General features: G+C 32.6%; 1 protein-coding gene across 3 annotated transcripts in view; it reads left to right on the forward strand.

Annotated features, from left to right (window-relative positions):
- MTF2 (metal response element binding transcription factor 2) overlaps nt 1–17,801 on the forward strand; it is a 90,946-nt gene that overhangs the window by 54,915 nt on the left and 18,230 nt on the right. Inside the window, exons 2-9 of one of the 3 annotated variants that reach the window (XM_036906537.2) lie at nt 1,861–2,059; nt 2,172–2,253; nt 6,287–6,382; nt 6,614–6,714; nt 7,093–7,241; nt 10,221–10,316; nt 11,191–11,259; nt 12,148–12,271. In XM_036906537.2, coding sequence (XP_036762432.1) covers nt 1,861–2,059; nt 2,172–2,253; nt 6,287–6,382; nt 6,614–6,714; nt 7,093–7,241; nt 10,221–10,316; nt 11,191–11,259; nt 12,148–12,271 — 916 coding nt within the window. Of the gene's footprint in view, nt 1–1,860; nt 2,060–2,171; nt 2,258–2,895; nt 2,938–6,286; nt 6,383–6,613; nt 6,715–7,092; nt 7,242–10,220; nt 10,317–11,190; nt 11,260–12,147; nt 12,272–17,801 lie in introns of those variants that run through there. The other 2 variants (XM_057500432.1, XM_036906539.2) reach the window with 2 other exon arrangements.

A 17,801-nucleotide genomic window follows, 5' to 3' on the forward strand; every position in this document is an offset into this window, starting at 1 on the left:
TGTCCTAGATAGCATCTTCTTCCAACAGAAGGCTGTTTTGTCTACATTGAAACTCTGTTGTTTAGTATAGTCATCTTCATTAAGGATTGTAGCTAGATCTTCTGGATAACTTGCTGCAGCTTCCATATCAGCACTTGCTGCTTCACCTTGCAATTTATTGTATGGAGATGGCTTTTTTCCTTAGACTTCATGAACCAATCTCTGATAGTTTCTAACTTTTCTTTCGCAGCTTCCTCACCTCTCTCAGCCTTTATAGACTTGAAGATCGAGTTAGGGCCTTGCTGTGGACTAGGCTTTGGCTTAAGGGAATGTTGTGGCTGGTTTGATCTTCTATCCAGACCACTAAACCTTTCTGTATATCAGCAATAAGTGTGTTTTACCTTCTCATCATTCGTGTGTTCACTGGACTGGCACTTTTAATTTCCTTCAGGAACTTTGCCTTTCCATTCACAACTTGGCTAACTGTTTGGCACAAGAGGCCTAGCTTTGAGCCTACCTCATTTTTCAACATGCCTTTCTCACTAAACTTAATCATTCCTAGCTTTTTATTTAAAGTGAGAGATGTACGACCCCTCCTTTCACTTGAACTCTTAGAGGTCATTGTAGGGTTACTGATTGGCCTAATTTCAATATTGTTATGTCTTGGAATAGGGAGGCCCAAGGAGAGGGAGAGAGATGGGCAAACAGCAGCAATCAGAGCAATGGAGCAATCAGAACACACACATTTATCAGTTAACTTTGCTGTCTCATTTGGGCACAGTCGTTGGTGCCCCACACAATTAAAATAGTAACATCACTGATCACTGATCACAGATCACCATAACAAATATAATAATAACAAAAAGGTTTGAAATACTGTGAGAATTACCAAAATGTGACAGAGAGACACAGAGTGAGCAAATGCTGTTGGAAAAATGGTGCTGATAGACTTGCTCAGTACAGGGTTACCAAATCTTCAATTTGTGAAAAACAACATCTATGAAGTACAATAAAAAGTGAAGAACAATAAAACAAGGTATATCTGTATTGTCTATCTAGTTTTGCATATTATTGTATGTTTAGTGAAAAATACCTATATTGATATGCAAAGTGAAATGAAATACTGCTTTGGTACCTTTAAGAAAGATGATGGTGGTATGTTATGCTGTTTATGGAATACCTGATACATAAGTTAGGTAATTTTGGAGCATGTAATTTTGGGATCTTTTCTTAAAATAAGGTAAATAATCTTATAGATAATAACTTATCATTTGAGTATGATTTGGTTCTCAATTTTTTTTTAACTCCAGTCTGAATAATTGAGGGACTGTTACACATTCCCATCAGTAAGCAAGGCTTAATTCAGTTGTGATTCCCTCTAGGGGGGTCATGACTATCCTTCCAATGAGTTGAATAGACCCAACTATCCCAAAGCCATTGGTTAATATGTTTTAACTACACATGACATAACCATTTTTATTCTTCATCAAGTGCTTATGAAATTGTGCCATTCTAACTTCTTTTAGTTTGTCTAAACCCAGGCATGAGATTCAAAGCGTCCTTTGTTCATGACCATGGCTTGCCCACTTCAACTTAGAACCATTATTTGGATGATAGCCACCTTGCATATGTTATTTTAGATTGATTGTTGAATCCTGGCCTTACTTAGGGTAGGCGCTGAATGAATATTGAGAACTGCTATCATTTTGTTTTAAACTTCTGTGTTTCTGGAGAGTATTTGTGATTTGAGGTCTTGGTAAATTTTCCCTTAATTTAATATATTTAATCAGAATGTTTGATTAATATATGAAATACATCATGGGTATAAAATAAGCTCTACAAGTAAGTTTATCTTATGATGGTCTTTTATTTCCTAAACAGAGACTCCACAGGAGCAGGAAATTCACTGGTCCACAAGCGGTCTCCTTTACGTCGAAACCAAAAGACCCCAACATCCTTGACCAAACTGTCTTTACAGGATGGACATAAAGTCAAAAAGCCAGCATGTAAATTTGAAGAGGGTCAGGATGTCTTAGCTAGATGGTCAGATGGCTTGTTTTATCTTGGAACTATCAAAAAGGCAAGTCTCATTAATCTATCTTTTGCTGTTTTAGCAGTAAACTTGTAATTGAATTTAACTTCATGTTTTTAATTTAAAAAGGAATCACCACAAGTATTCCTCTGTATTTCAGATAAACATACTGAAACAGAGCTGCTTCATCATATTTGAAGACAGTTCTAAATCCTGGGTTCTCTGGAAGGACATTCAAACAGGCAGGTGCTACTATTTCTCTTGAACATGATTTATACTAAAATTTGATTTTCTTCAGGTTATTATTTTCTAGTTTTGTCAGTTGAGTATACAGTGTATTAAGATGACTGAGAATCACTATTGAGGAAAACCTAAAGAAACAGTCAGTATATTGTTAATAGTAGTATAACCTGTATTATAGAGCATAGTACAAGTATACAAGTATACAAGAGTATACAGTGTATTAAGATGACTCAGAATCACTATCGAGGAAAACCTAAAGAAACAGTCAGTATATTGTTAATAGTAGTATAACCTGTATTATAGAGCATAGTACAAGAATTGCGACGTATAAGGGTAGAGGTAGACTAGAGGACAGATGTGTCACTCATGCACACCTGTAAGCTATTGTTAGGATCCTCCTAAGAACGTTGAGGAAAAATTTTTAGCCACTAATATGAGTAAAATTTTGGGCTTCAACTTTACTGTTACTTCCTTATATTGGTACCAAGTAATATAGGGAGCTAATATTTTTTGAGAACATATTGTTTGCTGGATGTTTTGGGGAATTAGGACATATTAAACAGGTTTAGAGTACTAGAAATATTCATTAATAAAAATGGCTTGAAATTACTGTTTAATTATGGTTTTTTATGTTTAGATAGGAAAATGAGGCTATATTTGGGGACAAGTGAAAATGAATACAGGTATGCCTTGGTTTGGTTATAGGTATATTTCTTGTAGTGCTTTCCACTTTTACAAGCCATAATTGTTGTATCCCCTTTGAATCTGCTACATAAAGGGGTTTTTCCAGGTATCTCTTTCATGGGAAGTGATTTATTTATAAAAAGTATGAATATTTAAAAATCTGAGTATTTTAGCTTACATTAGTACCCCACTTCTGGTTTTCCTTGTACTGGGGTTAACACGCCTGAACTAAGACCTATGTTTCATATCTCCTTTTATAGAAAGGAGATGTTAATTATCTTTCCCTAAAGAGTGGATACCTTTTTAAAATATTTAGTGATTGGAATTTGGCTTTGAATCCCAAGTGCAACTTTACGGTAGGTTACTGCAGTGTTCTATTTCTTCATTTCACTCTTAATTTTTGTTAAAGAACAAAAGAGTTTTGGTAAAAGATTTGGTATGGTCTAACATCTGTCTAGTTGGTATTCAGGGCTTAGGAGGAGAATTCATTAGCTGTTAATATATAAAAATGTTTTTGTAGAGAATCTTTTTACAATTCTTGGGGCTGATCAATTTAAAGGACTAAAATTATGTTTTGAATCTGCATTTGGGGGTCAAGGAGAAAAGGGCTAAGAGATCTCCAACAATTGAACAGTTGATATTGAACAGATCTTATTATCCTACATAAAGAATTATCCTTTCTTGGTTTGTAATGTGGGTCTCCATGGTGGGATGGAAACATGTACTGCTCTTCCCTTTCTATTAGCTATGTGTTACTTCCAACTCTTATACCTTTTCAGAGTTCATGCAGGTTAAATATAGATCTGTTTCTTTCTTTCTCCTTCCTTCTTCTCTCCTTCCTTCCTTCCCTCTCTTCCTTCTCTTCCTTCCAGAAGAGAAGAAGAAAACCAGTTGTACAGAGGGATAGAAAGTTGTGGAAGTGAGGGGTCCTGTCATGTGCCTTTCAGTTAGGATAGCAACCGAACTGAGCCTTGACCACTCTGGTGCAAATTTTGAATTCCCTGGAAAAGGTTGTGCAGCCCTACTATCCAGTTTAGTGGTCTGTGGTGGTTCTTTCCTCACTGGCTCCTTTTACTATCCTTAGAATTACAAAGGATTGCTCCTTGGCCATTTAATCCTTTGTAACACCCAGAAAATAATGCGCATTTTATTTAATTAGTAAATTAATTTAATAACTTGGAGTTGCCATAGAACCAGCAAGTACAACTGGAAACCGCATTATAGCAGATTTTAGTGTGGAGAGTAGCTTTAGTTGTTTTCTTCACATAAGAAACCTGCCAGTAATAATATATGTAGCAAAATAACATAATAAATTAGAAGGATTTCACCTGTCTAGTAAGTTTCTTTTAAAAAGTTTATTTAAGTAAGGAAAATATGTTAGTAGTCAAAGAAACGTGCATTACAACAGGCAGATACCATGTTAATAACCATTAAATACATTTTAAAAATTTCTAATTTTAACATTTAATACTATTATGGTTTCTGTGAAAATGGTACATTGTAGTAGTATAAATCTATTTTGGATATTACCCTAACAGTTGCATTAATGCATAAAAATGCTTTATGTACTCTTTATAAAGTATAATAAACTTCCAGCAATTTATTCAAAAGAATTCAAAAATAAAAAGCTAGATTAAAAATATTTCTTGTAGCTTTATTTTAATAATAACAAAAAAATTGGTATATCTAAGATGAAATGGTTAGAGCTTTATACAGTCAATTGGATTTAGAGTAGAGGAGACCATAGAAGGTCACTGAGTTACACAGAAAGTTCTTGTAAACTTGTTGGTAAAAAAGATGTGCTTGGATTTTCATAAGCAAAGACAGTTCCCTGCTTTCTCAGGATTGTTTCCTTAGGTGAACATACATTGTTGAGTTAGTACTCCATTTTCTGAGGAACTGCCTACTTCATTATATATAGTGGATGTCCGATGAGATACCTACCCCAATCTGGGGCTGTCTGTCCTTTTCCAGGGAATTGAAAATTTGCACTGGAGGGGTCGAGGCTCAGTTTGGTTGCTATCCTAACTGAAGCCATAAATGCAGAAACTGTGGGACGTATGTCTAGCCAAGTATTAAAGGAAATAACAAAGCCTGAGAAGAGAGGAGAGAGAACCAGAGACCAAAACAAAGAAGGAAAAATCCATGGAACAAACAAAAAATTGATTACCTTTATGTTTAAGATTAGAGGTATAATAGAGTAAATTTCGTTCTTTCCACTGGATGGAATATTATCTAGCTATTAGAAGTTATAATTTTGAAAACTGCAGTGTGAAAAATGCTTTTGATAGAGGAAATATTGCATAGTATTGATAAAAGGAAGCGTCTAATAGTGGAGAGAATATGGACATTGGCCTATTTAGGTTTGAATCCTAGCCCTGATACTTTCTGCTTGAGAGTCCTTGGGTTAGTTATGTTTTCTTGAGCCTTAATTCTTCTTTATAAATAAGATATTTATCTAATAAGTTGTAATTCTATTAAGAAATAAACAAAATAATATGTGTAAAGAGCCTAAATGTGTGACCTGCAGCACAAAATTGTAAATTTTTGTTGTTGGTATGTGAATGAACTATGTATATAGGCATAACTATGTCATTTGAAGTTGAGAATACTGGAAATGTGTTGGAGTGATAAAATAGTATTCTCAATTCTGTAGAATAAAATTGTTTTTAGAGTAAAAATTTTTAAGGAAGAAATAATTGACCTATTCAGGTAAAAAATATAATAACTGTGGAACTCCCAACTTCTGTTATTATGTTAGTATGTCATAATATAGTTTTGTTAAGGCACATTATTGGACACCGTATTTCCAGATTTCAGAAGCTAGAAATTGGTGTACAGCTTCTTTCATAAGTTAGTAAATAAAAAGAATTGTTCTGAATACAGAGGGGAAGGGGTCATGGACATACCTTCCTTGCCGTTTTTCTTTTGTTTCATGGTGTTGGGCAGTGTAGGGTGTGTAAATACGTGTACATGGGTAGATACGTGTCCAAGAGTAGTTCTAGTGTTCACAAAACATCTCTTCCCCTTCCCCTGCAGGAGAGTGGGATTGTGAGAAATGAACGATAAAGATCCTGTCTGAGAGCAGTTTAAATATGCCTTCTGCCAAAAAAGCAAGTTAAATTATGCATGTAAGCAGTCAGGTGTCTTGTTAGAGGTGGAAAGAACATAGAAACGAAGCAGAGAGTTAGCATTTGTGCATAGTACTTTGCCTTGAAGAAATCTATGATCTAGTGAACAAACTGCCAATATGGGCTACTCACCGAGTCAAAAAAGTAGTTTTGTTACATGAAATGAAACACTTCTTGATTATGATTGTCATTTTGATGTATACTTTAAATATTTCAGGAGCCTCCGGAAGTGGGGAAATGGTCTGTACAATATGTCAAGAAGAGTATTCAGAAGCTCCCAATGAAATGGTTATATGTGATAAGTGTGGCCAAGGTAAACACTGATTTCTTATGGAAAAGCTTTGTTACATATTTAATCTCCCTGTTGAAGATTAATGATTAAAAATACTTTACATTGGTAATTTGAAGCTGTTGCCATAAATTTATTCATCAGTTGTAAATATATTAACATAGGAAAAGAGAATACTAAAAATGTCTTCCTGAAATTGTTTTGCAATATTTGTTACTAAAATAGAATTTGCTTTATGCTTTTTTTGATATTAAGGTTATCACCAGTTGTGTCACACACCTCATATTGATTCCAGTGTGATTGACTCAGACGAGAAATGGCTCTGTCGGCAGTGTGTTTTTGCAACGACAACCAAGGTACCTTTCAGCATCAGGGTGAAGCCCTGTGGAGGTGGTGAGGCATGTTGCCATGGTGACCACGCTCCCAGGCTCATTGGAGAGATGAGCAGTCAGTGCTGGGTGTGAGGTGCTGCTTGCAGCTTGGCCATGATGCTTAAGTGAAGCACAACCATTCTTGCATTCATTTTCTGATAGTGGTCTTGGAATTGGGGCAATAGTTGGAAAGAAAAGACAACAAAATAAATAAAGATTATTATTAGTCAAATGGTTTGTGATATGGTAAGAAATTTAAAGTGGAAATTTCTTCAGAACTTCCAGAAGCATTTTTAAGTTGCAGAATTGTATTTAAAATTCTGTCCTTCACTTGTTTAAAATAACTTTTTTTCTCTAACATAGAGGGGTGGTGCGCTTAAGAAAGGACCAAATGCCAAAGCATTGCAAGTCATGAAGCAGACGTTACCCTATAGCGTCGCAGACCTTGAATGGGATGCAGGTCATAAAACCAATGTCCAGCAATGTTACTGCTACTGTGGAGGCCCTGGAGAGTACGTAAATAGTAATTTAATGCCCTTTAAGTAATTTCTATTTGTTTATATTGTCCATTTTTGTTATTGATTGTGATATGGTAGTGATAGTGAATTGTCAACGCATGAAAATGTCAACAAAGAAAATTAGGGGAGAAAATTAGAGAGTATTGTTGTATTCATCTTTACCATTAAATATTTGCTAAATAAGACAAAGAGGATTAAAGATGGCAGTGAGAGAGGTGAGACAGAGACCTCTTCCCAAAACCACATATAATATGAAAATATAGTTAATACAACTAATCGTAAAAGAGCAACAGGAAAGAAGGCTGTGCCAGACTGCATACACCTGGAGAAAAGAGCAGACCTCACTGAACAGGCAATAAAACTTCAATATTTATTAAACTGGACTCACCAGTGATGCTGTCTGAGTCTCTGTGATTGATATTCATGAGGTTTTCTTCCCTGCTGGCAATACAAAAGTGGCATTCTGGAGTTGACTCATGCAGGATCCTTTCTTGGTTTGGTTGACAAGGATGGCTTTGGTATGAATCAGAGTAAAGGAAATCCGTCAAGCGATTCAATAAAGAAATGGATATGGTCATAAGGATATTTTCCTGTAAGCAGATTTTTTCTGATGAGTCAGATGACATCTGCAAAACTGAGTGCTCTCATGTGATTATCATACCTTGGACAGTTACGACCTAAAACAAAGGACACATCAAGTGACTTGAGATTTCAGCATGCTTGTTAATAACAGCAGTCTAATTACCTGGAATGTCTGTAATTAAAAATGTTTTCCTAATAATACACACAACAACATGGATAAATCAAAATAATTATGCTGGATGAAACTATCTAAGACAAAAGGTACATGGTTTATGATAACATTTATACAAAATTCTAGAAAATGTAAACTTATCTATAGTGACAGAAAGTAGATTAATGGCTGCCTGAAGTTAAGAGAGGGATTACCAAGGGGCAGGAGAAAAGTTTTGGGGATGATGAGTATGTCCATTGTTTTGACTACAGTGATGGTTTCACAGATGTATACATATGTTAAAACATCATATTGTACACTTGAAATACTGTAATATAATGTAAATAATAATGCAATAGAGCTGTTTAAAATCTTTAAAAAAATAGTTTCTCAGTGAATCAATCAGAATTCTAAGAATGTTTAGAAATTTACCTTTACCTTCTGATCATTGGTCTTAGTTCTGCTCTTTAGAACTAAACAAATACATCTTACCTCGCGTAGAAGGTAACTCTTAAAATATTTCAATCCAGCAATCATATTTCATTTCCCACTCTCATGACTCACATTCTAATAGTGTTCTCTTTTCCAGGCTAAAATCTCCATTGCTGTCAAACATTCTTTATGACATGATTTACAAACTCTCTCAGTTGTTCTCCAGTTCTTGAAAGTTACTCTTGAAATCCGGTGTCATGATTAGAAAATGCAGTGTTTCCAGTAATAGTCTGAAAGAATATAATTGGACTAGTCAGAGTTCTTGACATGATGCTTCTGGTGTTGCAAAGAGAGATTGTATTACCTCTCTTTGGTTGTCCCATCATAATCTTTTGACTCAGTTTTGGTTGGCAGGTGGTCAACTAATACCTGTAGTTCTTTTTTTTAATAAAACATATTAAGTCAAGGTTGTGCATCATGTATTTGCACTCCATTTAAAAATTAGTAAGTAGCTTTACATTTAGCTCTATTTAAAATAATTACTTGTTCTTTGTATCTTTCTTCCTCTGCTTCTTTTAAGATAAGGGTGCTGTCAAGGAGAATCCTGGGACATGTGAAGTGTTGAATGATGAATAAATGGATATATGTAAATAGAGGAACTTTGAGTTCTTTGTTCTACCTCATTTCCAGTTTTATGGAATTCTTGTGATTTAGCATTTTGATAATATTTCCCAGTTTTTGGTCATCTGCAGATTTAAGAAGCATTCTGTCTAGTTTCTTAAAATTACTTAAAAAATACAAAATTGCTTAGAGATACGAAATTTTGGTTTGAAAAGGCCTAGAGATTGATCTTTCTCCCTTACTCACTTATACGTAGCATTTAGTTTAAAGCATTATTCAAAATAGGTAGAAACGATTATAGACATTATTTTATGAGGTAGATCATTCCTTATCTCTAAATACCATGACTACATGAACTGTGTTTGATATTGCTAACCCCCACTAACTAAAGCACCTAGCAGAGTACCTGGAACATATTTAGTATTTATTATAGTCTTTAGATGAATTAATGAGCTTACTTAATAGCTGTTTTCTTGCCTTTATCCATATAGCTTAAAATTAATGTGGGGCTCACTTGTTGAGCAAAAGATTTATTAGAAGACAAGACATTGTTTGGGTAGCAAGTAAGGATATCAATATATCAGAATCATGTACTAACTGAAAAGAGAGGATATCCTTAGTTGAAGATTCAGTTTTAGCATCTTCAGCTATTTGAATAAGACCTATCACAAAGTTATTACACCTGGTAGATTCTTGGATTATAATTATGTTAACCAAATTTACTAAATTGCTGTACTGTTTTCCTTTTCAACTATAATGGCCAAGAATAACAAACACAATGAAGATACCAAGCTGCCTATGGCTGTTTGGCAGGTGGGGCAAACAACTGTATATATCAGTGACCTCTGAAAATGATCTCTTCTAGCATGTAGAGAGTTGATTTGAAAAAAAATCCCAGGCTTATTTGTGCTTTGACAGAGATTTTTAACTTAGCGTAGGAAGTAGGGACCAGGTCCTTGCTGACTAGAAAATAGTAGGTGTATCTTTCAACAGCTTATAAATTCTCATGAGTAACAGAGGAGGGATGAAACGGTCAATATTAATAACCTTTTTTGGAAAGAGAAAATGTTAAAGAGTATAGCAGAGATGTGATACTGTAATCAGAACTGTATTCTGCATAATGCCACTTTTTAAAAACTTTTACCTTGTCAAAAGGTAATAATTTTAAATTAACTTTTTTCTTATAGCTGGTATTTAAAGATGCTACAATGCTGCAAATGTAAGCAGTGGTTTCATGAGGCTTGTGTGCAATGCCTTCAAAAGCCAATGCTATTTGGAGACAGGTGAGGAGAACATTTGAACTTCACTGATTTGTTTTTTTAGCTTTTTTATTGTGGCTATGTTTGTAATTTCAGTTTCTAAAAGTAGTTCTAATAGTGATTTGTAAAGGGATCACCTTAGAGGGAAAAAATTAAATAATATACTTAAATTATACATAACTTAAAAATAATGAAAAACTGCATTTGGATATCATTCCAGAAAGCTGTTAAGTATTTGATCAGTGATTATATTTGCTCCTGTACCCCCACAGTGCTCTAAACAATTCTTTTTGGTACCTTCCTTTAAAAAACCCAAAGAGTTCCTAAGACAGAAAAGTCCACAGAACCTTGATATATCCAATTTACATCTAAAGAATTTCTGAAAGTGGATCTAATGTGCTTTCTGGACTAGGAGGATGTACAGTAGCAAAGAGAACTCTAGGAAGAAAATTAAGATAGAGCACTAAACTTGGTATAAAAACATCTGGTTTAAATTACTATCTTTCTGACTTTAGAAGAGTCAACTTATATCCTCTTATTTTACCATTGTTCTGAGCATTAAATGTAACAATGTGTAAGGGGGCCGCCATCACAGTTCCTGGTACACATAAGCCATTAGTAAACAATGCCTGTATATGAATCTGTGCATGAACTCTGAAGGTCTCTAATGGTTTAAAAAAAAAATGTCCTTTCTCCCCAGTATGAACTACTTCATTATTTGTTACCAGAAAAAAATTCTTTAAATCACTATCATATATCATTATTCAAATTATGTTTTTCTTTGTGTACCAGTCCTTACATCCATGATAGGATATGCACTTGCTGGGTATTAACTTCAGTTGTTAAGTGATTATGTATATCCTTGATTACTCAATATACAACTTCTCTTTTTCCTTAGGTTTTATACATTTATTTGCTCTGTCTGCAGTTCTGGACCAGAATACCTCAAACGTCTACCATTACAGTGGTAAGTATGGACATTTCTATTAAAGAACAAAAAAGAGTCATAGTCTTAAACCTACAGGGTGAAACTTTCTATATACATTTATTTGGCTTAAATAAAAATCTGTTGTTCTTTATGCCTTTTTTTTTTTTTTTTCCTTTCGTTATCCTCAAACCTGATGTCATCTTCACCAAATATTATCTAGTTTTATTGCTAAAGTAATAAGGCCATTCATTTTCTAATGGCATAAAATACAGCTTTCAAATATCTTTTAGATCTTCAAAATTCTTATTCATGTTTCTAATTCTTTTGGGTTCTTATTCATGTTTCTAATTCTTTTGAGCCGTCAGAATAGCAGACAGTAGAAGAGAGAAAGGTCTTAAAACAAAATGCCAGTTTTTGCTTCAGTGTATTAATTCTCGGGCATGGGAAATGTGATGAATTTTTGGAGATTTACTGATACAATGCTTATAGTAAGTACTTAGAAATTTTTGTTAAGTGTTTTACATATTTTAGGAAATGATAAGAATTAACTCTTGTAACAGATGAAGTCTGTTGAAGTATGATCTGTTCTGTGGCTTATATATAAGTGAAACGTTATTTTTTCTTGAAGTCAGATCCTCTTTGAATCTATTTTAAGTTACTCAAATATCCTTTAGTTTTTAGTTACTATTCAGGATAAGTAAATGTTTATTTAAATGTTTTCCAGTTATTTTTATATTTAAATATTTTCCAGTTATTTTCATATGTAATGATTTATTGTATTGTAAATATGACTTATAATATTGGCCTTCTGTTCCCCTGAATGCTTTGAGTTTTTTAATTTCTGCTTTTATAAAAAAAATTGCATGATTTTTCTAACAATAACTCAAAACATTATTTTTGTGTATTTTGATTATTTTTGGATTCTAGGGTAGATATAGCACACCTATGCCTTTACAACCTAAGTGTTATTCACAAAAAGAAATACTTTGATTCTGAACTTGAACTTATGACATACATTAATGAAAACTGGGATAGATTGCATCCTGGAGAGGTAAGTGGTCTAAGATGTCTAATTTTATTGGCTACTTGATGTCCTTTTTTTTTTTTTTCATTGTTGTTGTTGTTAAAAAGCAACTAAGACACATGTATAAGCTACACATCTAAAGTAGAATTTAATTTTTAGTTTAGCGAAAAATAACTTTGGTAAGAATATTGAGACCAGCCTTCATCCTCATGTTTGTGACCTGTTGACTCCAATAAAAATGTAGGAGGAAGAAGTAAACTACTTGATTCTTCTGTTTTCTGAAGTGAGAATTATTATAGTTAAAGATAGAAGGGAAGGAGAAATCCTTATTTAAATCCTCATTATTGGGTATCTTACTATGGTTCTTCCTCCTTTTCTTCTAACTTTTCTGTAAACATAGAATGTGTTTCTGTAAACATAGAACACTCTTCTGTAAACATAGAATGTGTTTCTGTAAACAAAAAACACTCTTCTCTCCTCTCTTACTGGTATATTCTTTTACATGTTTTTGACTTCCAGGAACAGTGGGACTCAGTAATCGTGTTAGAATATTGAGTTAATGAGTGAAACTACCTGGGTGGAAATTATCCCCCTCATTCTAACATCTCATTTTGCTTTTCATTTGCAAAGTCCAGCTATTTGTGCTGGCATACAAAGAGTCTTAAAAAGTGTAAAAGTTACTGCATGTTCCTTGAGAAAAATTTGAAATTATAGAATAGCACAAAGAAGAAAGTAAGTAGAATAACTTTGTTACCTTATTTTTAGCATTTATTTAGGATTATTAAAGTATAGATATGAACTACTCTTTGGTTAACTAAATGTTTTGTTTTATAATATGTGGATTTAGATGTGTGAGTTTTAGCCATATTACTTTTTGAGGTAAACATTGTTTAAACTGATTTGAAATTTAGGAAGAATTTCCGCATTCATAGCTTTTAGACACACAATTTTTTAATGTTCATATCAAATAGGATATCAAGGGACTTTTTGGAGTTTTATTGGGCCTCAAGGAGAGCATAATGCACATTTACATAAAAGCTCGAGGTAGATCAGTTGTATAAAATAAAAAAAAACACTTTCAGAATAGTTAGATTTTAGAATCAAGGATATTATTAAAATGAGTTAAGATGTTTTGAGTGTTAGAAATTGGAATACAACACTGGCACTTTGTTAAATGCTCTTTTTATGGATGAAGTTTGAGAGAAAATGAGTAACTTGTGAATTTGATAAATTTTAAATAACTGGTTAGTAATAAAAGTAAGAAGTAAGTGTAAAGCACTAATAACTATAGTGTTTGTTATAGTCAACTTAATATTTAGTGCTGTAATACATTCATTTAAAATGTTTTCTTTGTAACCATGTTTCAGCAGTTCATATTCAGATATCTATATTCCTATTAATACATTTTATGTTTCACATGATTAAATTCTGCAGTAGTTACTTCATGTAGACAGTGGGCATATGTATAAAAACTCAAGTTGTATTTATTTAAAATGCTATCATATTTTAGTAAAAAAGTGTATTATTTAAATTTTATTTGAAAGGCTGGAAATAGAAAAGAAAAATCAATCCTTTTTAAAGAATTAAGTTCAGTTTATGAATTTTAGGTATCTCAGTTCCAGCTGAACTTCTGATATGTATCAGAAAAAATTTATTTCAGTAATAGATACATGTTTTCATTTTCTTAGCTTAGGAAATAATGTTTTAGAAATAAAAAATATCAATTTATTATTCTTTGCCAGTATGTAAAAATGTTTCTCTCTATAACTTAAAAATTAAGAAAAACATAATTACAATCTAATAAAACTTTACAACAGAAAACTTTTACTTTTCTGAAGTGTTTTCATTATTTTGAACCACCAAATTTCTTGTCAGAACAAGTGACTTCCTAATCATTTTTTATTGATCTTTGCACTAAAAAAAAAAATATTCAGACTTCTTAGTCATCCCATCCTCAAACCACTTATTTACAGATGGAAGTTCAGGTTTTAATTCTCTGTATTACTCTTTTACATCTTTATACTGTAATTATAATTGACCTTTATAGTGAGATATTAATAATAAAGACACCATAAAATTTATGCTAGTCTGTAATGTTTATTTAGTGATTTTCATTTAGTTTACCTTTAAATAGAAACCAAGATAATACAATAATGGATTATTCCACATTTTTAAAATAGTAAATTTTTGATTAACAAGTTGAATTGCAAATTGAATTTTTTCACTAGTCTAAATTTAGTTTAACAAAAATTTCTTTTTATATCCACGTTTAAAAATCTATACAACAGTATTAATAACTTACAAAACATGGAAAATACTGTATGCTAAGTATATTATTGGTTAATTGAGTATCAGAGTACTTGAATCATTTTGAACATTAATTCTTACTGTACATATTATAGATTGATTGTATGACACAGAACACTTGCTCTAGAAGTTTATCCTCAAAAATGAAACAAAACAGAAAAATAGTTGTGATTATACTCTCTTAAAGGTAGATCTTCCTCTCTTACCCTGTCTAGCTAGGTAAAGTCAAAAAAATCTTGTGATTTGAGAAGTCAAGATTTTCATGGCATTTTGTTTAGGAATATATCATGGATACCTAGTCACAGGGAGGCATGTATATTTACCATTTCTGAGAAGAGTTGTAACTTAATTTTACATATGATGGCACTGGCTACAATTTAATGGTATCTTATATTGTTTTGCATGCCTAATAAATACTTACTTAGATTTCCAGTAACTTGAAGCAATCTTATTTAATGGTACCTGTTTAGTCTATTATGCTTTTTAAAAAAATTTTTATAAAGGAAATACTGTGACCTCTTTTAATAACAAAAAAATTTCAAAAATATTGTATTTCTTGTGGAGAGTATATCCTTTCATACTGAAAGGCAAATTTAACATTTATGTATCATAGGGTTTTTTTCAAATGTTATTTTATAGATTCCAGTGAAGAGAAGTTGAAACTTATAACATCCTAGAACATAATGATAATCTTACATCATGTTTTCTTGTGTGATTTTTCTAAAACATCTTTGAGTCTTGGTGTCTTAATGATATATAGACCAAGCACTTAGCTATTTGAGAGTCTACTATGTTTTGGAATATTTTCTTTTAGATAGTAAAGGTGTATAACATTTGAGACCCCAAATAAAGATTGCTTAAGGTTTTTATTTAAAATGAGGTATCACTGTTGTACCAGATTGTTTTGGGGAATTAAAATGAGGTATTAATACTTTCTGGAATCTGCCTATTTTCATTTGTCTTTGATGCCCTAATGTGATTTGAAATCTTAGTTCTGTAAGGATAGCCTACTTTTCTGTTAACTGTGGTCTTAAATTTTAAAAACTGCAGAACAATGTATTGAGTGCTACCTTGGTTTTGAGGGATGTGAGGAGAAAAGCACAGATAAAACTCAAATGAAATACTATGACAGAAATGATGTTTTGGCTAGAGGAAAAAGTGGTATTATACTTTTTTATGTGAAAATTATAAGAAATCTGGTTAACAGCAGTACTGGGGGCTTTGAATATTATATGTTAGCATACATTGTATAGGTAGGCAAACAAATAACTTAAGTTGTCTGGCATACCTAAGCCTAAGTGGCATGGAATTCAGTATTGGAGCTGAATGTGTATTTTATTGAAGGCCAGAGTTAGAACTATACATAATAGCATTTATGTCTGTACAGAAAAATACAACCCTTAAAGTAAAAGCATAGTGTGAGATTATTGTCTGTAGAGGGAGGACCAAAATTATTCTGTTGAAGATACATATTATAGACTCAAGGCTACATGGAAGACCTAGCATATGGTGCTCTTCTAATACAGATTATTTGATTTACCCTATATTTGCACACTCAGTTTTCAAAATATAGAAAGGGATTTGTTGACCCCATTATGGGATTTGAAATATACAGTCTTATGTAAAATAGTTCTGGAGTACTGAAGGAAATTACAGATAAAATTTCTGAGAAACCATGGATGTTAAGTATCAAGAGAAGACAGTTCATTGTGATTTTCAAAAAATATAAGAGGAGTGGATTTGAGAAATTAAAAACTCAGTTTTGTTGATTGTCATAAAAATTTTAGAGATTTTTCAAATACATGATTTGTGAAGATAGAAAAAGCAATAAGAAAATACAGTTTATTAGAATAAATCATGTTAAATAACTTGGTTTCTCTTTTGATATGGTTTGCAACAGTAGTATGTCAAATGCTGTGGGCATTATGTAGACACAGTATAACTCAGTTTCAGATAAGATATTAAAATATGAACTGTTTAAGTTAAAATTAAATGGATTTGTGATTAATTTAATAATAGTGACAAAAGCAGTCAGTGAATTGGAAATATTCTTGAAGGAGATTCTAATGGAGAGCCACAGGTTCTATCTTTGTCTCTACCTTCAATTCAAGAAGGGATAGCAGAATTTAGGGAAAGACCATCATGAACACTGAGCTGAAAACAAAATCAAATTAAAAACAGTCATAAAGTTTTGCTTTTAGACTTAAATACACAACAGTACAGAAGCAGCAGCATATGAGAGAGGGGGTACTTGATAGGAATTCATCTGACAGGATCTTAGAGTTGGGGTGGGGAAATGGAGGGAGAAGAAAAGGGTGGAATTAGTTAGCCAAAGCTTAATATGAAATAATCATGTGATGTGGCTGCTAAGAACTTTAACCTAATCTTATACTTAGACATGATAGCTACTGTCAAATACTGGAAAAACTGTCTTATAAAAGAGGAACAGAAGAGTTCCAGGAAGAAAGGTTTTTTTCTGCCTATGGGATGGGCTCCCTCAAGAGATACCTCATCAGCTTTCATAAGTGATAATGTTTAAGCCAAAGTTGAGTGACTTAACAGTATTGTAAAAGAGATGGCAATATTGACAGAAGCTTGAATTAGGTGGACAGCTAGGGTCTATTTCAAACTGTAATGTCTGACTCTGTTATTTTTCCTTTAATAGAAATGCTCTGTCACTGGATATTTCAGAAATTACAATAGGAGGAGGTGGTATGGTATAGGGAAATAAGCACCAAACTATCCTATTTATTTTTCTTTTCTTTTTTTTTTTTTTTTAAGTAACACAACACATTGGTACAGAATAAGCTCTCAGTGAATGTTAAATGAGTGGAATTACTGGCACTTGGCTATAAAATAAAGAGGGTTTGGAGTAGATAACTTACTTCATTTGGCAGATTTGTTTGCTTTTTTTTACTACAAGCCATTTTAAGTTTTGGGGTTTGAACTGTTAAAGGACATACCTGTGGTAATTTTGAAAGTCAGTTGTGATATTTTGGAATTGGTTTTTTTTTCAGTGGCTTTAATTAAGGATGGGCTTTGTATAATTTAGAATATTTTGCTATTGAACCCCAATCTTTAAACTTTGAAGAGGCAGAAGTGTCACAAAGGAAACCCTTTTGGAACAAAATGGAATATTTTCTAGAATTGAGTATTTAGATTTTAAAATTGTCGGTGATGATAAAAAATTACTGTATCATTTTGGGTTTTAAGGCTTGCTAAGGTCTATATTTATGAAAATAAAATCCCC

The sequence above is a fragment of the Manis pentadactyla genome, chromosome 4 (assembly GCF_030020395.1).
Source record: "Manis pentadactyla isolate mManPen7 chromosome 4, mManPen7.hap1, whole genome shotgun sequence".
Taxonomy (NCBI): Eukaryota; Metazoa; Chordata; class Mammalia; order Pholidota; family Manidae; genus Manis; species Manis pentadactyla.